The sequence below is a fragment of the Syngnathoides biaculeatus genome, chromosome 2 (genome assembly GCF_019802595.1).
Source record: "Syngnathoides biaculeatus isolate LvHL_M chromosome 2, ASM1980259v1, whole genome shotgun sequence".
NCBI classification, from domain to species: domain Eukaryota; kingdom Metazoa; phylum Chordata; class Actinopteri; order Syngnathiformes; family Syngnathidae; genus Syngnathoides; species Syngnathoides biaculeatus.
In genome coordinates, this window is record NC_084641.1 from 7,469,811 (window position 1) to 7,493,513 (window position 23,703).

Below are 23,703 nucleotides of genomic sequence, written 5' to 3' on the forward strand. Positions count from 1 at the left end.
TTTTATGAGGCTTTAATTTTTAAATTTCAGAACACTTAACCAAAGTGGAGATTATAAACTGAGAAACCATGGGGGGGGGGGGGGGGGGACAAAATCCGTCATTATGACCATTTTACATCTTGCGTTTAACAATTAGCAAGTACAGTATATTTTGACAAAGGAGTACAATACAGCAGTTTTAAAATGTATAGTATAAAAATAGTCAGAAAAATAAGCACACACCAAAAAAAAAAAAAACCTGCGTATTAAAATTATGCACTTTATTTTCCCACCACTGTGCCAAAGCAAGCTAATACATCAAGTTGTGTATAAAAATAAGTTTATTCAAGTCCACATACACAAGAACTCTACAGAGGAAAATAATTTCATTTTATTATAACAAGTTAACTATGTAAATTAAAAAAAAACATTTTCTATCTGAACAATGTTTGAATCCTTCAAAATACTTCATGGTGATTCTGGAAACAAGACAAGAAAATAGACATCTGCACACCTAGACTGTGCAAAAAGTACAAGTTTGTCTTATTCCACCATGTCACGCTGCGAACGAAACATCACAGAAGAATGTAGGAAAATGTTCATTTAATTAAAAAAAAGAAAAAAAAGACATGATTTCACTGCAAAAAGTAAAAATAAAAGGAACAGTTGAGCGTTCAGCGTTGCCGGTCCCAGCGCCAGATGGAGGCGTCGTCACACACGGCGATCAAAATGCTGCTGTCGCGGCTGAAGCTGGTTTGACGGATGGCGGACGTGCATTTGGGGAGGGTGAGCGTCGTGGACCTGGAATGGACAGAAGACACCAGGACAATAATATCGAAGGCAGATGCCAACGTCACCGCCTACAACCGATTTCTAAAATCAACCTACTTCGCTTTGTGTGGATCCTCCACCTCGAGGTCCCAAACATAGAGCTTTCCAACTTGGTTTCCTAAGGCCAACATCTGTCAATCAAAAGAACATAGATGAGCACATCTTGGGGGGAAAAAAAAACAACAACAAAAAAAAAAACACAGACCTTGAAATATGACATTAACATTCTGTCACACCACACTCAGCGGACCAGACTGCCATGGATCAAGCCAATCATTTGTGTGTCATGTGCTACTACATGGTGATGTCATGATACCAAAATTCTCACTTTAATATACTTGCATTAAGTACCTCAAAACTGGAACTGAAAATGTACCACAGAAATAAAAACATCTAAAACGTCACTAAAAACAGTGACATGGGAGGTAAAAAAAAAAACAACTTCAAATACTTCTGTATCTTTATTTATTATTATCCTTACAATTAAGATTCACTTGGAAAATTATGTAATATAATTAGGCCACTCCCCTCCAAAAGTACTGGAATGGTAAAATCCTGAGAATCTACTGCACCTACTGGTAACTTGTTTGACATGTAGCAATGAAAAAATATACTGAAAACGTGGATTACCATAATTTCCGGGCTATAAAACACGACTATTTTCACACACTTTCTTATGCGGTGATGTGGCTAATTTGTACAGTTTTTGTAACAGCCACATGGGGCACTCGAGTGGAAAAGTTAAGAGTGAGACCCGGTGGAATATATCTGCCAAGGAAGTGACTTTTACTGGTATGTTTTGTTTTTTTTTATTTTAACCGGTCCTGTTAGTGCTGCGCTAGTGTTACTGCTGTCTTACTGCAGTGTCTCAGTGATTTTTAACCGTTATTTTTTTTTTTAATTGGCCCTGTTAGTGCCGCGCTAGCATATTGGTGCTGTGTTACTGCCACGTCTCAGTGATTTAGGTGTGTATTTTTAACCTGCCCTGTTCGTGCTACCGTGTTGTTGCTATGTTTAGAGATGAAAGTGGACTTTCGTGAAAATTCCTGAAAATAAAAAAATGCGAGCACTAGGGGGTCCGGGGACAGTTTTATTTATTTTATTATTATTATTTTTTTTAAATGGATGGCTCTGGTGCATTCTGGCGATATCTGTGAACAAAATTCAGAGAAAAAGTCCTGACCCAAAAAAGAAATTGAGCAGAAGTTCCCCAAGGGCCAAACCCAGATTTTTTTGCCCCCAATCCCCCTATCACTAGATAGTACAAAATCACATTTGTCATTAAAATATGCTTAAAATATACCATCTTATCTCAAGACAAATGAATTCAGTGAACTATTCCGTAAAAAGACATCTAAAATTGTCTTTTTTCCCCCCACATTTTATATATATATATATATATATATATATATATATATATATATATATTATATATATATATATAACTCCCGTAAATAGGAGGCCGGCTTGCTAGAACGTGCTTTTATGTGGATGCGCTCGACGTATTGGCCAGACTTGACTCAAGCGACGAGGTGGATGATAGTCTGTGTGTGTGTTTTTTTTTTTTTTTTTTTTTTTTTTTTTTAAAACACGCCGTCACACTGCCTCACGATCGACGCAAAGAGCACCCCTGCCTGGTGTAAGTGGATTTCCTTTGACATGGCTCATGATGATGACTTTCAACGTAAATGCCCTCGCATTACGTGAAGCAGTTCTGAACATGCGTTTCATACATATTCCGTACATGCTCAGTACGTTTAACTTGCATTTCCTGTTTGTGGGTGAATACCGGTTATTTTTTTGAACCAGCCTTGTTTAGTTAACAACGCTTATGAAATAAACACGTCAATTAATGTCAAGACCACACAAAATAAGATACGTCTTGAGAGAATGCGTGGGCAGGGGCGTTACTGCTGCCCGTGTTAGTGCCTGAGCATAGCTACGCTCGTGAAAGCAAAACAACAAACTCAAATGCATGTTTGCTCAATGTTGTCAACTAATATCCGGATTAATTTTAGGCAATCTTTCCCCAATTTTCCGGAGCAATTTTCATGAAAATTTAAAAATCCGGAATTCCGGGAAAATCTGGAGGACTTTCTTCACTATATGTTAAGATAAGATAAGGTATTAAAACTTTGAAAACTCTCTCTCTGTATCGTCTTCCTTTGTAAACAATGTGCTTGAATATGGGTTTCAATGTGGGCTCTTGCAGCTTTTACACAGGTGCAGCTTATGTATGCACCAAATGGTATTTCCTTCACAAATGTACTGGGTGAGGCTTATAAACAGGTGCGCTCTTGAGGCCGGAAATTACAGTAATCTAATCACTCACATTGGACTGCTATTATTTTGATCACTACTGTACATTATACTCATACCTAATACTTTATAAGCTTTTATTATCCAATATTTTTGTATTCGATTTCTCCCTCTGTAAACAAAATGTGCACCTACTCAGTGGCCAGTTGGCTTGTACTGTTTTCATTGCGTACAGAACCACGACACTTGATAAGTGGTCCTTTTAGTTTCACTTGGATATTAGATAGATTTCCTTTTGTGTTTGGGGGGATTTTTATTCTATCCCAAACTCATTAATTTCCGGAGTGGTCTCTGATGTCAAGTATACCCGATATCCAGGTTAGAGAGCTCCAAGTTGGGCTTCTGTACAGCGGGTAGCCGCAGTAAGTTGTCCCATGCTATCGATCTCCTGCTCCTAACACAGATCTCGTGTGCATCGTATGACGATTTTTCCCTCACAGCACTGGAAAACCTACTTTTACATGCTTCCATGACTCAAATATCCTCGTAATCCCTTGGTGGCCAATGCAAATGCTTGCTAACATGTCTGCAGGCGGTAGAAGCTTATCAGCAGTCTGAAGCCATTTGATTCTCCAGGCTCCCACACACACAGAACCGTCGTTCCTCACACCACACTTACTGGTAAAGACGGGCTAACTAGTCGGAAGACAGGAGGTCAGTGGCTGAGTGTTGACTTTTTGTGTATTGGCCATTTAGACACTGTATGAGGGCTGCCGCGTAGACGCCCACCACCACCCACATACCGGTTATTAAAAAAAAAAAAAAAAAAGATAAAATTGTACAGTGCTATTTTTGACATCAAAATACCTCAGCTACCAGTATTTGGAGCAACTACTACCATGCAGGCCTTTTAATACCAGTCCATATAAATATAGACTGATGGTTGCTGTCGCATGAAACCTGACAGTGCGGGCAAAAAAGATGGGGAATACTGTACACAAAGTAAGATATTGTACAGGTGTTGATTTGATTGGATTATAAAGCAGATACAGTATCTTGACTTAAATGAGGCATGAAAGGACCTTTACTGTGCCAATCCAATCGAGCTATTAACTCACTGTGGCAACCCTAACCCAAAGTTGCAAAACAACTATACTTCACCTTCTGCCAGAAGTCCATGGAGAAGCGCATGTACCAGATGTCACACTGGCTATAGTCGAAGCGGCCAAGAATGGTGACGTTTGATTCATTTGGTTTGATGTGGTCGATGTCATCCTCCATTTTTCCTGGTTTCCAGCACACAATGGCATTTTCACACGACTACGAGGTGATACGTGACAGCAGGTGAGTGTGATGCAAGAGAGACCCGACTCATTTACATTAATAAGGATTTGTACCTTTGAAAGAATGAGGTCACCTAGCCATCGTACGCAGTCCACATAGTTTCTGTGGATGTCCCGTGTAGAAAAGTCAGGAAAGTGAATTTTCTGTGACACAAAAGGCCTGAAAAGAAAACAAAAAAGATAAGGTTGAAAAAAATGTGCATGTTGTCATTTTTTTTCCTGGTATTACCTGTTGGTCTTTGAGGGGTTGTATTCATAAGAACCACGAATGGCATTCAGCATTCTCTCAGAGTTAATTCGCCAGAGTTTTAGGGAGTGGTCCATCCCACACGACATTATTTTTTCACCCAAGAGGTCAAAGTCCTGCATAATAATAACAACAATAATTAAAAGTTCATAGTATCCATGAGTTGATTAAGCGTAACTTAACGAAACGTACAGCACTTAAGACTTCATCTCGGTGACCTTCCACTCCACCAAATATGGCCACTAATGTGTCTGTCTGGATGTTCCACAGGCGAAGGGCATGATCTGCAGACAGACACAATTTAAAGGAAATAAACAACACTTGCATATTTTGTGCCCAAGGGATGAAACAGTACCTTTGCTGACTGACAGGAGAAGATTTGGGTCCCTAGGGTGAAACTTCAGCTCATTGATTGCATTTCCATGCCCTACATAATGCTAAAATAAAAACAAATATTTAAATAAACACTAAGAATAGTCATTGTGAGTGTTTACCAGGTAAAATAAATCAAACCTTGATGCACTGCATGGTGATGTGGTTAATAATTCGGATGATTCCCCGTGACCCGGCTACAGCCAACAAGGGGTGACTTGTGTTGGTGTCGTAGGTCCATGCGCATGTGTAGAAGTTTTCATCCGCCTGTGCATGACTCCAGTCAAGAAAAATGTCTGGTTCATTTCAAGTACACGAGAAGGAAAACTGTCTCTCTGTTAAAGGGCTATAAATATTGCTACTCCACATTAACCTGCGAGGCAAAACAATACCGACTGCTTATGATGCAACTTTCGAACAGACATTATGGCAAGGATGAAGCCAGCAAGGATACATCAGCATCCACATACGACTGCAGGAGTCGGATTTCTCCTTGAGAATGACATTCATACAAAGTGACCTATAGAGGAAATGGCATTTATTATTATTAACCTTAAACCAAAGAAAATAAAGTACAGTAAACCCCTGGATATTCACAGATCCCCTGAGCCCTCGTAAAGAATTTTTTGAATACAATATAATAAGACAAAATAAGCAAATTTTCTTCACCAAGAAAAACTATTCACATTGCTCAAGTACATGTTGATGTACAAATGTAAGATTAAAATGTTTAGACAAATAAATAATTTCCCAATCTCCACCTCCACCTGATAGCTGCTTAAACCTGTGCCACCAGAAGAGCATCCTACTCTTTAAGCACTCTCATTATGGGAAAGAATTGACAAAAACCTACTTCAAAGGCTAATCCCAAATGCCCATTCCAGGAAACTACAGTATTTTTCAATTTTGAATGGCCAGTTCTGAATTTGAAGTTTGTTAATTCTGTGAAACTATACTTACTATTCTGCAAACTATACTTGACTTCTAAGGGGGACTTTGATTATTGGTGGACTTTTGCCTTTCATTGAAGGGCCCAATCCCTATTTTCGTGCATAGTAAGGGTTCACTGTACTGTAATTGTATTATGTTTTCAAAAGGGAACTGTTTGCTCACCCTATTGCTCCCAACTGTGGCAAACACCAGTGGGTCTCCTTCCTTACTGTGCCAGTTGAACTGGACTCCAAACAGAGGCTGGCCATGGTCTTCCTGCAAGAATCATTACATTTCTTGAGAGAGAACCACGTAGTATCAAATTGGGTCTTGAATGAGCTCTCACCCGCAGGCTGTTGACACACTTGAAAGAATATCTGCACTTTTTGGACTTCCATTTGCCCTTGCCCCAACTCTTCCTACCAGGGGCGTTGGAGGTGTTGGTGGGTGTGTCAGGACGCTCTGCGTTGGTGCCACTTTCAACACTGACAGCATCATCCTTATTCACGCCAAAAATAACACAAAGTGAGCTTTCAACCTGCAGTAATCCAACTAACGCTGGCGGATACATTGGGTAAAACTGCACCCTATATGCGCAATGAAGAATCACGTTACATGTCTCGTCCGAACGTTGACGGAATGTCTAAATCAGATCAAGGGGTATGTTGTTAGCACTGGGGTATTACCTGGCGCTAATTGCTACAGCTACCACCGGTGTTCATTCAATAATGGAAAAGAGCAAAAGCAATGGTATCTTAAGACCTAAATGCTCGCAACTCGTTCTGGTTTTAATACCTTTCGTTGAAAGTGAATACGTAAATGATTTCAATCCCACGAACCCAACTGTTTTAGTAAATGGACAATGACTCAAGCTAGCTGCCGTTTATGCTCGGCTACTTCAGGCACGAGGGGAGCTAACTAGCACAGCGGTTAAGATTTGACCTCATGTCGGTCGAAAAGTCAACAACAGTTGACCACTTACGTTCTCGTCACCGGACAAATCTGGGTTACTGTTCTCATCACTGCTGAGTTTGTGTTTCTTGACCGGTACTTCTTTTCCCGCTTGAGACGGGGACTCAGACATGTTCTTATTTTCCCTCATGTTCCTGCAGCTCCGCCTTTCACGTTCAGCGGTCTCAGCAACCTCAAGGGCCGCTGGGAATCGTAGTTCAGACTGCGCTCCACTAAGTCACGTGGCAGGTCATGAAAAAACACTTTTTCAAAATACAAGACTATTTGATATACATTTATTGAAAAAAGAAAAAAACGCTTTTACAATGTGTCATTGACACAAAGCCTACAGTATCATCTCTTCAACACCCAAGGAGGCCTGGCTCATCTCCTCAGATTGTTCATCATCGTCGTCGTCATCCTCGTTGCCATTGTCCTCCTGCTCTGAAACCCTCTTCATACCCCTCTGCTTGGACAGTACCACAGCATAGCGAATGTTGTACATGTTGAAGTCACAGCTGAAGAGTGAAATAAAAGACAAATCAGAATTGGCCAGGAAATCTCATTGTAATACTGTATTATAGACCAGGTTGTCAACTTTCTAACAACAAGCTAAGTTTGAAATCAGAATTCTTGTAAACGGAGACAAGACATACTATACTGTCCGATTATATTAAAGCAATGTATGTTAATGTTTTATTTTGAGAGGGAATTTGGGGGGGAAACACTTGTAATATCAGTTTAAAAAGTAAAAAAAAAATAAAATTTTTGCAACATAGTTTCTTCATTGTTCTGAAAAAGAACAAAAGCATTCCATGAAGTAGACGCACTCACTTTGCTTTGGTTAGCCAGAAAAGATGACATCCCAGGCAATCCAGTCCAGAAGCCTCGAGATTAACACATACACTATATTGCCAACAGTATACACTCACATGCCTTGATTCACATTGGAACTTGAGCAACATAACATTCCTAATCCATATAGTTCAATATAACGTCGCTCCACTTTTTGCAGTTATAACACCTTCAACTCTTCTGTGAAGCCTTTCTGCAAGGTTTAGGAGTGTGCTTGTGTGATTTTTATTTATTTATTTTTACCAGTCTTTCAGAAGCACATTTGTGAGGTCACACACTGACAATGGACGAGACAGCCTGGCTCTCAGTCTGCACTCTAATTCATTCCAAAGGTGTTATATTGGGTTGAGGTCAGGATTCTGTGTTTGCAACTCGAGTTCATCCACACCATACTTTGTCCTCCATGTCTTTATGGACCTTGCTTTGTGCACTGGTATGCAGTCTGCTGGAAGAGGAAGGGACTACCTTCAAACTGTTCCCAGAAACATATAAGCACGGAATTGCCCAAACTCTCTCGGGATGCTTGAGCATTCAGAGAGAACAAAAGGAGCCAAGTCCAGACCCTGAAAAACAATGCCACACTATAAAACCCAACTCCACCAAACTTTAAAAATGGCACACTGTAGTTAGACACGTACTGCTCTCCTTGCAACCGGACACAAATTATTCAGCACTCCAGAAAACACATCTCTACTGCTTCAGAGTCCAGTAGTGCTGCCCTTTACACTATTGCATCCAACACTTTACATAACACATGGTAATGAATAGCTTGGATGCAGCTGCTGGCCCATGGAAACCCATTCCAGAAGCTCTCTGCTCATTGTTCTTGAGCTAATGTCAAGGCCACATGAAGTTTGGCGGTCTGTAGCAACTGACTGAGAAGAAAGTTAGCAACTTCTGCAATGCACCTCAGCATCTGTTGACACTGCTCAGTAAGTTTACATGGTCATGGCCTTTTATAATGCAGCTAACAGTCCACTGTGGAATGTTTAAGAGCTAGGAAATTTCAGGACTGGACTTGTTAAACAGGCGACATCCTACCATGGTTCCACACTGGAATTCACCGAACTCGCGAGAGCGACCCGTTCTTTCAAAATTGGGTAGGAAAACAGTCTGCAAGCATAGGTTATTGATTTTATACACGTGTGACCATTCAAGGGATTGGAACACCTGATTCTGATTTCAATGGGTAAGTAAACAGTATTGCCAACACAGTATATGTTATTGACAAATGGTAGACGACGACAACGATGATGATGATGATATTTACAGTTTGGAAAGGTTGTCCCAGTGTCTCTGGATGCTCTTTTGCAAAGCTTGCAGTGTGGGCAGTATGGCTCCTGACCTGCACACCAAACACTCCAGTAAGATCTTGTACCCCAATCTACAATCAATTAAAGATTGCATTGGGATCACCAGGTTACCTGTTCTTGAGTTTCTGCCCATGCAGCATGAGCAAGTTCTGAACCCAAGTCATATAGAACTGCAAGTGACCAGACTGCTCCAAGCATGTTGCAACAAAACCCAGCAACTTCTCAACATAAATGTCTGGGAGTGTCCCACAAATAACTGGAACTGGAAGAAATAATGTATCAAAATATGTCATAGTGCAGTCGATAAAGCAGGGAGAAAATAGGAGGCGTTCGCTGTAGTTCACTCACTCTGCTCATGGGGCACTGTCTCCAGCACCTCCTGTTTGAGGGCTTTTTCATTGAGACGGAATGCCAAAACGATGGCCGCTGCCCACTCCTGCAACCGCAGCTGTGTGCGTATGCTCGCAGGCGTTACGTCTAGGTCGAGGTCATAGGGGTCAAAGACCAAAGATCCGTCGAGGGAGTAGATAAGCAGGCCCTCGGTGGTTGTGGCTGCCCAGCTGCGCCCTGATGAAGAAGGTAAAAATTTCATCAAATTATTTTCCATTCAGACACCAGAAATGTATTCTTCTGTCGCATACCAGTTGGAGAGAACCGCAACGAGCTGACTCGGATTTCTGGCTTAAAGTGTCGGGAACTCATATCACCTTTCGGTGGGGAGGACAACGACAAGAGTCAATATGCAGGCAGAGTCACAACATAAAACAAGAAGGCCACTAAGTTCAGAGCATCACCATGGCCAAACAATAACATCAGTGGTATATTTTTAGTACGTGCATAAAATGTGTATTTTTATATCTACTTTCATCCTCATTTTAAAAACAGATAAAACACAAAAAGAAATCACGGTGGTACTTTGATTTACAAATTTCAGTGCATCATAAGCAAGCTATTAAGGAGTTTTTAAAGCTTTATCTTGCAAACAAAGTTAGCTGAACCATCACATCCTTTTCAGAGAAAAGAGACAAGAATGTGCGATAAGTGGCGTAATCAAACTCTTACCTCTCCTCACCCCAGGGAGACTAATGTTGACTCCGTCTTTGTCACCAGCTCCCTCGTCCACCAGAGCAAGGCTGCCAAACTCTGTCATCTTACGACGGTCCAGGAATTCCTGAAAGTAGAATGCAAGTGCCTCCATTTAAGACCAGTGTTCTGATATCGACAAATCTTCATTTAAGATGTGCAGTCAGACCTCCATGGCATCAAATGATAAGTTGCACGAGATCTCAAACTTCTTCAGGAGCATCTGCTCCTTGACATTGTAGATGCAAACAAACTTAGACTGGCCGCCAGTCAGAATGGACTCTCCGTCAGCAGAGTAACACACGGATGTAAAGCACCTAGATTGGGCAAATATGAAATTTTCGCATCCACAAAAGCAACGAGACATGAAGAAGAGATGCTGTCTTGATACTCACTTTGCCTTGGACATCTGCTTGGCAGTGACTTTATCTGTCTCCTTGCGTCCCATTTCCAGGTCATTACGTCCTGCAACTGAGCCAATCTGCACAGCCGTGTTGGGGTTCCAGAAGGAGATTTCACCATTCAATGTGGCGACCGCCAGCTCTTGACCATCTGGGCGGTAAGCTACTGACAAAGCTAAGGTGACAAAGCAAAAAAAAAAAAAAAAAAAAAAAAAAAAAAAAAAAAATTCATTTAAACCCCTTTTGGCTTTATGCTTTCCACTTGAGTCCAGATTACTTCCATTTACGAACAATTGTAGTTGAAGGTGGGGATTCTTCTCTGGATTTGTCTTATCTAACTTAAGCTTTTTGAATCAATCATGTACGATTCAATCAAATGATATCTTTTGTGATCTTTTAAAAAATATTTATTAGATTGAATTATGTAATTTGGGGTAAAATGGGTTTCACTGGAAAAACAACTCTAGAATACGCTTGAATAAGGGAGCAATTTTATGAAATATTCTTAGAGAAGTTTAACGGTTGATTGCCTTCCAACAGATTAAGTAAATGATGCCATTTTTATTTGAAATGGAGATACCCACTGCCGAGCATGGAGAATGACGAAATTTTAATTCAAGAACGAGTAGTTACTGTAGCTGTCTGTAGAAAAACTCCCTTTTGCAATATTGTAGGAAAATGTGATACTGACCACATCTAAAAACGTTTTAGAACGTTAGCTGCACTTTGTATAAACGAAATGGAATTTGACTTTTTGATTACTGACAAGGTATGTTTGTTAAAACTGTGTGCTGGAATAGGAAAACAAAACAAAAAAAAATAAATAAACAAAAAAAGTTTTTTCTTTTAAATCTTAAAAATGGCAGATTACACCGTGTCATCAATGGGTACAATAAACCTGATAATTTACCGGAATTCCTGGCCTACAGAGTGCACCTGGTTATACACCTCAGTACACTAGCGCTAGTTGAACACTAGCGCCGCGCTAACGCTAACACCGCATCACCGCATAAACCGCAGGGATGAAAGCGTGTGAAAAAAGTCGCGGCTGGTAGGCCAGAAATTATGGTAGTAAGATCAAACAAGACCCGAAGATATTAATAGCCTATGTGTGAAAAATCATTGTTTACCATCAGCAGTGAGGTGAAGCGTCTCCTTCACTTGCCAGCTGTCCATCATGTCCCACAATCGGATAGTCCGATCCCAGGAGGAACTGGCTAGGATTGACTGAATTGGACTGAAACACAAGCAGCTGACAGGACCCTCATGGCCACCTAAAATCTAATAACAGGAAGTATGGACATCACAATTAACTGCCATTCATTTAAATTTGACACCCTAGGACATACATTGTAAGACAAAGCAATAAAATACCCTAAATCCCATTATTTCACCTCATCTGGACCAAAATACACAAAAGTTAAAAATACTTACAAATTACATAAGAGTTTTGGGAACACAGGCTGTTCCAGGTGAAGTTTGTGTAGATTAAAATACATTTCAAGATTGTTCAATGAATGTGTGTGGAATGAAAGAAAATGGCGTTAATAGTTGGAATCTTGAAACTATGAAGTTGTACATCCCATAAATGTGTGTACTTTTTGTGGGACAGCCACACTAGCGATTAAGAGGGAGTTTGAAACAGTCACATCTACACATCTATGAAGGTTCACAGACACATGCGCCTGTTGGTCTTTGAAGTGTCATCTTGAAACAGTAAAAGAGTCCAAGTCATGTACTGTGTATGTGTATTTTTATGAAACGGCAAATAGTGTTAAGCGGTGTTGGAAACCATCACGAGAATGGTCTGTTTTTACCTTTTTTTTTTTTAAATGCTGATTAAGGGTTAATCATCCAGTTATTAATACAGACAGGCAATGACTACATTCTGAAAATATCTCTACGTCATAATTTGGTATAAACAATTACCACGAAGATAATCTTGGCTAAATTCAAAATTAACCATGAGTATAATGTGTGTGGAAGGAAAATTAACAGTATGTAAGCGTTGAAGTAAAAGCGCACCTCTAACAGTCTTCCAGTCTGCATGGACCACAGAAAAATCTCAAATGAATCCTGAGCCCCTGCGCTCACCAGCTCCCCACTGATATCTACTGCAAGGGAAGAGAACTGCACAGGCCGGGGCGAAGTGAACGTGCGAAAGTTTCGGTACCTTAAGTGGAAGAACACACACAACTCTGTACAATACGAGACCAGTTTTTCCACCTGTAGTGTCTGACACTTGCCTACCTGTGCAGGTCAAACGCTCTAACTGTCCCATCCAGAGAGGCGCTCACTATGACAAAGCCGCTGGAGGTGAAGGTGACATTGGAGACGCTGCTAGTGTGCTCAGTGAAGGTGACGAAGCAAAGGCAACTGTTGGTGTTCCAGACTTTGACCTACAAAAATTTGAATAAACACCATGAAAGTCAATTGCTACACAAATAAAAACAGGGATGGGAATGACCAATTTGGAAAAACACTGAAAATGCCTGACTTGGGTGGGGGGTTCCAAAGGCAGATGGGCACAAATTTTTTTTTTATAAAACACAAATTATGACCTCTGGTTACTTCTAACAGTGTAAGTACAGCGCAATCCTAATATTTTGAAAACTTAAAATACGAGTCCAAACAACCAGAATTATATAATTATATAATATTTGGGAAATTTACGTCCAACTTACTTTTGTGTTTCCTGGTTTGGATATTCTCTTGGATAAGTGCACAGCACTTTGCCGAGAACGTCCACTTTTTGTATGTGTTCGGTTAGACATGTTGATACCGTTTTCTATCAGCACGGTTACACTTTTTTCCAGATATTCCCATCTGAAACCGTTTTTTACCCCATAGTTTTTATCAATTTCCCTGGCACGATCTTCATCTTTTCACTCCAAGACATTCGCCATACTGGAAAACATGCAGACTGCTCAATAACATATGCGTACGTATGTCTATAAGTTATATCTATGTAGTAAACACAATGCTTCTCTAAGAAATGTTAACATCAGAGTGAAAATACCGATGAAATACTGCCAAAATGCTGCCTGAAATCGGAATGTTGTCGTTATAAACACTAAATTTAATGCAAACAGATGGCAATGCTGTAAACCAGTAGCAATGCTGTTTTCTGCTATCACAGCTGTGAGAAATTTTACGATGAGCGTTGCCGATAGGTGCTCGCTGGCGGTCTTGATCACAGCCTCGCCCCATGTCAAGCCGTACTCACACCACTACCCAACCCCACCCCCGCCTTGCAAATCTTCTCAACGAATCTACACGTTTCACAACAATAACATTTTCAGCTGAAAAAATTTGAAATTCCGTGGAAAATTCTGATCCCTGCATGAATAAATATAAGTGAACCCCCACCCCCAAAATGTTTTGTAACTGATTACAGTATTTTCACAGCTATAAGGGGCACTTAAATTTTTTGAATTTTCTCCATAACGAATGAGGCGCCTTATAATGCGGAACGCCTTATACGTGACCCGTTGTCCAAAATTTGTAACTGACCGGAAGCATTTCTCCTGCTGACACGCTAGCTATATAAAGGAAAAGCGGACCTGTGAAACGACAGCATGTGGAAGTTACAGGAGAAAGTGTGGGTGTGGAGAGGACGCTAAAGGCACGCCCCCCCAGAAGGTACATAATGCTATGTGTTTTGTGCTAAACAACAGCTTTGGGTAAGGCCCCCCAAAAATGGCACCAACAAAGAGATATGCTGACAAAGAACAAAAAACTGCCGTGAATAAACAAGCGCAGCTAATTAACATGGAGCTTGCTGTAATACTGGGAGTCTACAAGGCGAGGTGGCCCAAGTTGGAAGAATAATACAAGCAATGGATTAATTAAAGAACAAACGATTGCCATGAAAAAAAAAAACAAGGAACCAACTTTATTCGCTGGACATCGCCGTGAACAAAATAAAAGTGAAGTTGGGAGTGATGGATGAGAAACGGCGAACACGATGTTATTAAGAGGCAGCCCTAGGCGAGTTACGCCCCAATTTCTGAAAGGATTGTGGATGCTTGGGCTCACGTGTCTGCTTCCATTTGAGGAAGTAGGAAAACAAGCTTTGCCAAGCCGAGAAGAATTTCAGTGGAAACAGGATGAGGTGGCCCAAGTTGGAAGAACAACACAAGCAATGAATTAATTAACAAAGAACAAATGATCTCCATGAAAAAAAAAAAAAAACAAGGAACCAACTTCATTCGCTGGTCATCAACCGTGAACAGGGTAAGCAAAATGAAGTTGCGAGGACCGTGGGATATACCATATACACAGTGACTTCGGTTGTACGAATGTATTTAATAATGTAGCTATTCTATATAGCGATACTAGCTTAAAGCATACGGTAGCATCCATGCACGCTATTTAGGAAGGAAAACTTGAGTTCGGTTGTACTTTAATGAAGTATTTAACATTGTAAACAGTGAACTTGGTTGTACTTTATTGAAGTATTTAAAAAGTGTTCATACACGCTACCATATGGTTTCAGCTAGTATCTCTATACAGCTATACTGTACAGCTACATAGTTAAATACTTAAATAAAGTACAACTGAACTCGGTTTCCTATATCTTTTGTGGCGCTAAACGTGTATGTAATACAGATGAAAGTGGACTTTCGTGAAAATTCCTGAAAATACAAATGTGAGCACTAGGGGGTCCAAGGGCATCCCCCCCCCTGGGAAATTTTTGAAAAAAATGGATGGTTGTGGTGCATTCTGGCGATATCTGTGGACAAAATGACAAAAATTTAAAGTAAAATTTCTAAGTCCCGACCCCCCAAAAAATTGGGCAGAAGTTCCCCAAGGGCTTAGGCCAGATTTTTTTTGCCCCCCCATACCCCTATCACTGGATAGTACAAAATCACATTTGTCATTAAAATATGCCAGTTTATCTCAAGACAAATGAATTGAGTGAACTATTCAGTAAAAAGACATCTAAAATTATCCTTTCCCGCACATTATACATATTATAGATATAGAATATACACGAAAATATATTGTAGAATTTCTACACCGTACAGCAAAACACGTTGAAGAAGTTAATCTGTAGTAATTACTATTAACGTTTAAGTCTCAAGCTTGTTACGTCGCGTTGTACTGATACACTCGACCGCATTGTTCACTAGCTTAGATATAGATCTAGTAATACTAATAGTATAATCAGTTGCCTTTAATATTTTGATACACACAGTCACTCACATTTGAAACATGTACGGGTGTGGTCAGTCATGCTCGCATGTAAAGTTGCGTGTGTGATTAGGGATTGCCTTAAAATAACTTACTGGATTAATATAACCTAACTGTAAATTAGAAATAAAATAAACAAATACATAAATAAAATTAAAAAAACTAAAATTTAAAACTTAGAAATGATAATTTCCAATTTCAACTGATATTAGTAGAACATGATATAAAACGGTATTTAAAAATTATCATCAATAATCAAATTGATCTGCCAAACTTGATCTGAAGACAAGTTAAATGCACTGGCCTGTCAAGGAATAAACACAAACGTTCTATACTCGCAATGTTTTGAAAATGCTGAAAGTTTAGTTCAACAATCGGTGTTCGAGGCAACAAGCTAGCGATACATTGTAACAAACATTCCTGTTGGCAATCGTGACGTATTGTTGTGGGGGCTTGGGGGCACGCACCACGGGACTGCCGTAAATAGGAGGCTGGCTTGCTAGAAGGCTCCTTTATGTACATGCGCTCGACGTATTGTCCACACTTGAATCAAGCGACGAGGTGGATGATAGTCTAATTTTTTTTATTTTTATTTATTTAATTTTTTTTTTTTTACGCCATCACACTGCCTCGTGATCAACGCAAAGAGCACCCCTGCCTGGTGTAACCGAAATTCCTTTGACATGGCTCATAATGTTGATGACTTTCGACGTAAATGCGCTTGCATTACGTGAAACAGTTCTGAACATGCGCTTCCGTACATTCTCAATACGGTTGACTTGCATTCCCTGTTTCCGGGTGAAGACCGGTTGTTTTTTGAAGCAGCCTTGTTTAGTTAACGTTTATGAGATAAACACGTAAATTAAAGTCAAGACCACACAAAATAAGCAACGTCTTGAGAGAATGTGAAGGGAGGGGCATTACTGTTACTAGTGTTAGTTCCTCAGCATGGCTACGCTCGTGAAAGCAAAACAACGAACTCAAACGCATGTTCGTCCAATGTTGTCAACTAATATCCGGATTAATTGTCTGCGCGCGTATACGTTTTGTTTAGATCTTCAGCTCAGTTGCAGCAAATCCACGTCAGTTTTATTGTCCAAGTTAATGAGGCCTATGCCGCAATTTACTCGGTGATGTTTGGCTCAATTGGTCTTTATACAAGTTCAACTAATTCCACTTTACAACACCAGTTGATATCTTAACATTATCTCTGCTTTAGTATATTTTTATATTGTATATCATCTTACAATACAGCCCTAGTTTCCTTTATTTAAAACGCAATAAAACACTTTTTGGTGGGTGTCAGGAATGGAATCATTCAATTTCATTTCAGTGGGGAAAATTTTGTCAATATATGAGAAAAAATGATAAGAGCTTAGTCACGTAACAAACGCAACTCAGAAGTCAAATCATCCCCGTGTTTCCTTTTGCACTCACTTTGCCATCATCTCCTCCTGTGGCAATGTACTGTCCATCTGGCGAGTAAGCCAGCGACATCATGTTGTTAAAGTGTCCCTGCTGTTTGAAGACATATGATTCGCTCTGCCACTCCCACACCAGAAGTTGACCCATACCTAGAACCACAGCCACAGTGAGCAACATCCAAATGTCACAAACCATGATGAAATGAATCATTTCTCACCGGAGCAGCCAAAAGCAATCCAGTCGCCAGAGTTGTTTAGAGCCACTGAGGCAATTTTCTGATCTGATATACTACAAGGAGAAACACAATGACAATTGAACTCAAATGTCGACATGCAGCCTTTCACAGAAAATTGACTTTCTCTGACCTGAGCGAGTGGATGAGGTTAAACTCTGGAAGTTCATGCAGGTGGAAGATTCCAGAGGCAAAACCTGTGACCAGGATGTGAGTGGATTTGTGATAGGCAGCCGCCGTCAGGTTGTTAAAGTCGCCCTCCTTGTTAAAAAAATACCTACATTGGAAGAGGGCAAACTTTTCAGCTAGTGCTTTACATACAAGCATCCTATGGGGTCAATGACACACCGTGACAGGCTGGCAAATGTGAAATCTGTGGCCATATACTTACCTGCTCACGTGTTTGTATCGAACATTCTTAGTTTTCTCCTTAACTTTGGACTTTTGAGCTTTCCCTCTGATGACCTGTCCCTCTTGGGCCTCCTCCTCTTCCTCTTTCTCTTCCTCCTCCTCTTCCTCGTCCTGTCTCGGCACCTTGGGGTTGTCGAGTTTATTTTTCAAAACGAGGGCATCCAGCTCGGTGTCACTTTCCCAGACACACAGAGTCCCGTCCTGGCTTACTGTGTACAGCTACAGACCCACGCGTACATAATGCATGTTAATGTCTTTATTTTTTTTGTGGAAAAACTGAAAAAAAAACTAACAGACTCACATCCAGACTGTCTTTCTCAAAGAAGCATCCAACAATTACATCCTTGTGTCCACCTAGCGAGTAGTAGATGAGGTTTGTCCAACGCTCAGCACCAAAAACCCATGTGGACATGTCCTTGCTACCCACAACAAAACACCTGAAAACACACAAGCACACATCATAGTGTTAACTTCAATAATAATGTTTCATTCAAGTTCAGTCATGTCTTATTTGGCCACTGCCTTGCGTATGAACACTTCAAACACACAGTCAAAACCCACGCAATACCCCACATAAGAATAAGAGGAGTCGCACTACCTCCTAGCGGTGTGACATGTAAAGGTTATTAGTTTAATAAAATAACACTTAGTGGGCCTGATTCATAGAGATTCTAAATAGTGGGTGATAAAATACGTGTTCAATTAGTGGAAAAAAAAAAAGATGCAATGTTGGAAAAAAAATGTACTAGTGGTGAAGACCATCGTATTTAAATTACAAACTTGCACTTTAAGTAGTGCTGATGGTTTCCATCACTGAATATTTATTTGGGAGCGTGCCACAAGCACAAGTTGAAGTTTGAAGTGATGGATTCAGGGACGTAAGTAGAGAGCAAACAAACAAACTTTACTGAGTTACAAAATAAATGTATCGCACCACTGATTTTGGTGAAACCCGCAACAGCATCAAAAGCACTGTTTTGTTTGATTTACCTCATGCCAACCATACACCTGAAAACTTAACGTAACATTCTATCAGGGTCAACTCACAAAGAGGGATAATGTCAGACCCTGCACCTGCCTTTCAGAAGAGAATGAAGAGTTTGTTTTCAAAACGCAACATGGGCATTTTTTCAGATTTACGAAACTCGCGCCAAAATTATCCAGCTCCGAATGGTAGTTATCGGGATACTCTGATTTTTGTTAAAAGTGCGACATACCATTCTATATCAGCCAAGGAAGATCGCGTATTATTTCAAAATGCGACATATCGAGATCTTATTTAGAGCAAAATGCGACATAATTCCGATCAATCAGCGTGCGCTGCTGAAGCAAGCAGCATCCAATCAGAATTCGTCTAGAGGGAAGTTCCGATATCTTCCACATCATCATCCAAAATGGCTGCGCCCACGCTTGAGAGAGATGCTAATGCCGAGTTTGATTTTACAGCTATAAATAAAATCAAAAGAAAGCAGACTCAATGAGTCAGATTTCAAACAGTGAATTTGTGAGTTTGAAACTGATTTCATTTTGGAGATGTGTGTATGAGATCGACTACCCATTTTTTTTCTGCTGGTATCCCTCGCAACCCATATTAACCTTGGTAGACTGGTTTGAAGCAGTTTACTTTCTTAATGATCTCACATCAACTTATAAACAAAATTAATCAACTGAGTGACACAATGCCTGCAGATGTCGGATTGCAGAATTGCATACAGATACACAAAATGACAATGATGTAAACTCAGCCTTTCCAAGACCTCATACTGAACAAACAAACAGTTTCTAAATAACTGAAAAACACCTTTTTAAAAGAAATTCCCATTTTTTTCATCTTCTTTTTCAACATCTGACATTAGTGAGCTAATTGTGAAAATTGTGACTGGTGACTGACCCTTATTTCTGATACCTAACTCTCTAAATGTGGTGGTCATGGTCTTAAATATTATTTTAAAATGCTTGAAATGTTGAAAGGCAAATAGTTTTCATGATTGCAATACAGCTGCTCCTGAAGGTTTAAGTCGAAATGTGGATATGTCTCACTTTGCCAAGAATAGAATGTTTGGATATGTCTCATTTTGGAGAAAAAATGAAATTTGTCATCAAAAAAACTTGGTGAATATTAAGCCAATATTTTTTTGTAGTATGGTGTTTAGTTACTTTTTAGCATCTCTTTCCATCCCCCAATAGTTAGAAACATAAATTGAGTTTATTGTTTTCACTTCAAAACCAAGCCCTTTTCTCAAAATGAAAAAAACGGATATGTCTCATTTTGAAAGCAAACTCTTCAGATATTTAAAGATGAAAGATTAGCAACCGCAATTCCTCTGAGATTTGAATCAAACTGTGCGCGCTAACATGCACTTGATACAGGGTTCATACTCAGTCGGACCCAAAAAATTTAAGGGCTATTTAGGGCCATTCTTAGGGGCTTACACGGAAAAAATTTAGGGCTGACACGAAAAATTTAGGGCCATCGTGGGAAATCAAGAGTAGGGATAAAGACTCACACAATGGTGCCATCGGCTGTTCTTGGTTCATCAAAGGTTCCAGTACCTCAGTACCTGTGACAGTGATCACCTGTCGCCCCTTGCGGTAGTTCACATTGATATGACCATTGTCAACGTCTTCACATTACGGTATACAGAAAAACTGATTCAAACTACAATTGCAACTATATACACAAATGTCTTCTACTGATGTCTGTCTCAGCACCCCTACTCTAGCTCCTTGAGCCTACCCAGTGCCTCCTATTTGCTGCTGCAGAGGTGCCAAAGAGGCTCTCTTGTCCTTTGCTCTGCCTCTGAGTGGATTGGCCTTGGTGATAAACCTCAGCTTCCTCTTTTCTTCTGCCTGCTCACACAACCCATCAGCCTTCTCAATAAGCGTAGATATGTCAGTCTCTATTCTGGCTCTTTTGGCTTTGAGGCAGTAGAGATGAAAGTGGGCAGCGATCCCAAATGTAGCCAGGTACGAAGTCCTCATTTCCCCACAGTGGTAGTTTTTAGCAATGTCACTGTCTGGAACATGACTGCAAACACTTTCGCATTATTTTCACAAGATTTGTAACTGTAATGGCTGCAGATCACTTTTTAAGTCCACACGATCTCTGCCTTTAACGAGTCCGCCTTCGGGTATTGAACTACGTTCATAGAGCCTGACTTCTGGCTGGTTGAAGTCGATGGCTAGACAACTGTAGGTGCGCATGCACTACTAGTACCACCGCCTGAAGTTAATGCTTCACTATCTTTATATTTTAGAAACAGATTCATACCAACGGAAGATGAGAGAGTCTTTGTCAAATCAGCGTGTCTCCTTTTTTTCCGGTGCGACTCCTGCGCTTTGACGCCCGTCTTTCCTAGGTGGTAGCTCTGCTTGCACAGATGGCAGTAAAACATGTGCCGATCTTTTGCATCTCAACGAACCCAGCTTCCAAACTCCTTGCTTTCAACCCAAGCATCTTGAAAAATGCACTTCCCCATGATACAAGTTGGATCGATGAAAGACGTAACGAAGACGAAGTGAAATGCCGACTCACGGAAACAAACAATGGAATATCGACGACAAGATGGTGACTCGTTGTCAACACGGTGACTTCCGTTGACAATTTCCGGCTGTTTTAGACGCCAGACGTTTCGCTATTTTTTTTTTAAATAAAAGATAATTTTTTTTCGGGAGAATTTTGGCGCTAGAGGTGCTCCCTTTGATTTTTTATAATTTAAGGCCTTTTTGGGGGCTTGACCGATTTTCGTGGATTTTAAGGACTTTTAGGAGCCCCTAAATGCACCTTCGAAAATTTTGGGGTTTTTAGGGACTTTTAGGGGCGCGTGGGAACCCTGTTGATAGATCAGTAGATCAGCTTCCGCATCTGTTTGCATGAGCACATTAAGTTGGTGCCCGTTTTTCCATGTGCAAATGTTCATTAACCAACAAACTTTTCAGTGGGTTTTCATTTTTTGTGATGTCAGTGGTTATGTGGCTGGGACTTACTTGGAGTCGTTGGTCCAGTCAATGCAGGTTGTTTCATCATAGGGACCATAGTAACTTTTGTCTAACACAAAGGCGTTAAATTCCCGCTGCTTGCCAGGAGCATGGTATAACAATGAAACATTTTCCTTTGTGACAACAAACTTCCTGTAAACAAAAAAATAAATCCGAGGTTGGTATTTACACATTGCAGTGATTGGAGTAACCCCACACACCCGTAAGACATTTTTACCTGCCATCAGGTGAGAACCGGATGCTGTTGACAGGTTTGTGGAAGTGAAAATGATGAAGGATGGCATGCGTGATGAGACTAACCAGCAATGCCGCACCATCTGTGGAAACATATAGGATTTTGTTGACATTCAAGAATCACCTTTTTTCAAAACACAAAACTAATTAAAATTTTGGTCTGACCTTCATCCACCACAATTGCCAAGTTCCCATCCGGCGAGATGCCCACACTTGTAATATTCTTTGTAGTGGAGACAGGTAAAGTCTCTGATGTGTTGCTGAAGAACAGACATATTACCTCCCTTTTCAAAGTTTAATAAATGGAATACTACACACAACACTTACTTTTTGAGGTCAAATTTGGAAATTCTGTTTCCAACTGGACTTATAACAGCATTGCCATCCTCAGAGAAATTAAGATTCCCCTGACGATACACGGCTCCAAGCAGATTTGAAAACTTAAAGAAAAGGTATATTTAATTTCACACTCAAAATGTTCAACAATGCAACACAGGAAAATGTTTGTTTCATCAGTGATGGGGAGTAATGATGTACTGTACATATTTTGTTTCTTACCGACTCCCTGTATACAATGTACTTTCTACTCTTTTCTTTAATAATGGTTTGTTACCTTTTCAACTTCCACAAATTATGACACGTAGTAAAGTGACGTAAAGTCTACCACGATTGAAATCTTGGGGTCTCATAAGGTGAAAAAAAAGTTGTGAAAATGTGAACCAGGGACCAACGACAATTTGGGGAAACAAGATATTCCTTATTTAAGAAAATTATTCGCCACAAAGAAATTAATAAAAGAGGGAAAATATTTTATGTGGAGACAATCTTCCATTGTCCCAAGTTATCAAAACGAGTATAGCATGAAATCGATTTTTTTGTTTTTTTTTGCAATTCAGTACATTTCATAGTTTGTTCATATCTACTTCTACATAAATTGTTACATTAGTTCTGTACTATTTTTTTACACAAGTACAACTTCTGCTTGTGTCCAGAGTGCGAGTACCTTTGCTAGCTTTTTAGCAATGAATACACGTTAGCAGCACACAAGAAACAGGGTTTTAGGTAGAAGCCGATGGGTTTGTTAACATCCACCTCATCAAAAACGAGTGAGCTGAACCTCAGAGTAGATAACTGCACTTGGTAACAGTATTTTTGTAGTGAAGCAAAAGTGAATGCACAAACAAAACTCAGTACCATCGATTGTGACTGCCCAAACGTTCTCATGCAAGCTCTTTTGCTAATTTGCAGAGCAAAACTTTGTTACTCACCTTATAAGCGAACTTCATTCTGCTCGAGATTTCTTAAGGGTGGTGTATAATGTTTGGTCACTCAAATTCCTAACAAGTGTAAAGTAAAGTTTGACTACTGGTCGAACGACAGACATGCTGGAGTCGCACGTGTGTACATTATGTTGACACTTGGAACTTCCGCCTGAGGTTGTGGCAAAATTTTAAACCCGCGCCCTCTGGCGACAAGGAGGATCAATGTTTTTTTGTTTTGTTTTGTTTTGTTTTTTTTATTCCTCCGTTGGGTTTGATGGTGGTTGGCAAATTTAGAAGCTTGATGATTACGAACCGGAATGAAGTGTATTTTGAGAATATGCAGAAAGAAATGTTGAGGGAAAATAAAAAATTAACTGTAG

General features: G+C 40.1%; 2 protein-coding genes across 2 annotated transcripts; both read right to left on the reverse strand.

Moving 5' to 3' along the window:
- Positions 1 to 245: 245 nt before the first annotated feature.
- Positions 246 to 7,141, reverse strand: eed (embryonic ectoderm development). Its single transcript, XM_061829903.1, has 12 exons — positions 6,944 to 7,141; positions 6,308 to 6,460; positions 6,145 to 6,237; positions 5,486 to 5,551; positions 5,173 to 5,298; positions 5,015 to 5,096; positions 4,852 to 4,943; positions 4,642 to 4,775; positions 4,467 to 4,572; positions 4,231 to 4,389; positions 868 to 941; positions 246 to 780 (listed from the first exon to the last, which is right to left on the reverse strand). The coding sequence occupies exons 1-12, from the start codon at positions 7,061 to 7,063 to the stop codon at positions 654 to 656; spliced, it is 1,332 nt and encodes a 443-aa protein (XP_061685887.1). The 5' UTR covers positions 7,064 to 7,141; the 3' UTR covers positions 246 to 653.
- Positions 7,142 to 7,186: 45 nt separating this feature from the next.
- On the reverse strand, positions 7,187 to 23,493 carry pwp2h (PWP2 small subunit processome component). Its single transcript, XM_061829892.1, has 21 exons — positions 23,330 to 23,493; positions 22,389 to 22,501; positions 22,227 to 22,321; positions 22,045 to 22,144; positions 21,816 to 21,959; positions 18,130 to 18,265; positions 17,809 to 18,047; positions 17,551 to 17,694; positions 17,403 to 17,473; positions 17,198 to 17,334; positions 12,815 to 12,963; positions 12,590 to 12,737; positions 11,695 to 11,845; positions 10,559 to 10,739; positions 10,333 to 10,480; positions 10,143 to 10,251; positions 9,722 to 9,787; positions 9,429 to 9,647; positions 9,192 to 9,342; positions 9,038 to 9,112; positions 7,187 to 7,430 (listed from the first exon to the last, which is right to left on the reverse strand). Exons 1-21 carry the CDS (start codon positions 23,345 to 23,347, stop codon positions 7,259 to 7,261), a joined length of 2,766 nt encoding a protein of 921 aa, XP_061685876.1. The 5' UTR covers positions 23,348 to 23,493; the 3' UTR covers positions 7,187 to 7,258.
- Positions 23,494 to 23,703: the final 210 nt, after the last annotated feature.

Excerpts from the sequence above, each read along its gene's own strand:
- eed (XM_061829903.1), bottom strand. The coding sequence starts at position 7,063 with ATGAGGGAAAATAAGAACATGTCTGAGTCCCCGTCTCAAGCGGGAAAA. Across the intron at positions 5,552-6,144 it reads CCACAGTTGGGAGCAATAGG|GTCACTTTGTATGAATGTCA; the intron begins GTGAGCAAACAG and ends TTTCCTCTATAG. Across the intron at positions 4,944-5,014 it reads TCTCCTGTCAGTCAGCAAAG|ATCATGCCCTTCGCCTGTGG; the intron begins GTACTGTTTCAT and ends GTCTGTCTGCAG.
- pwp2h (XM_061829892.1), bottom strand. Across the intron at positions 9,788-10,142 it reads TCTCCCTGGGGTGAGGAGAG|GTGATATGAGTTCCCGACAC; the intron begins GTAAGAGTTTGA and ends CCCCACCGAAAG. Across the intron at positions 9,113-9,191 it reads GGGCAGAAACTCAAGAACAG|GTCAGGAGCCATACTGCCCA; the intron begins GTAACCTGGTGA and ends TTTGGTGTGCAG.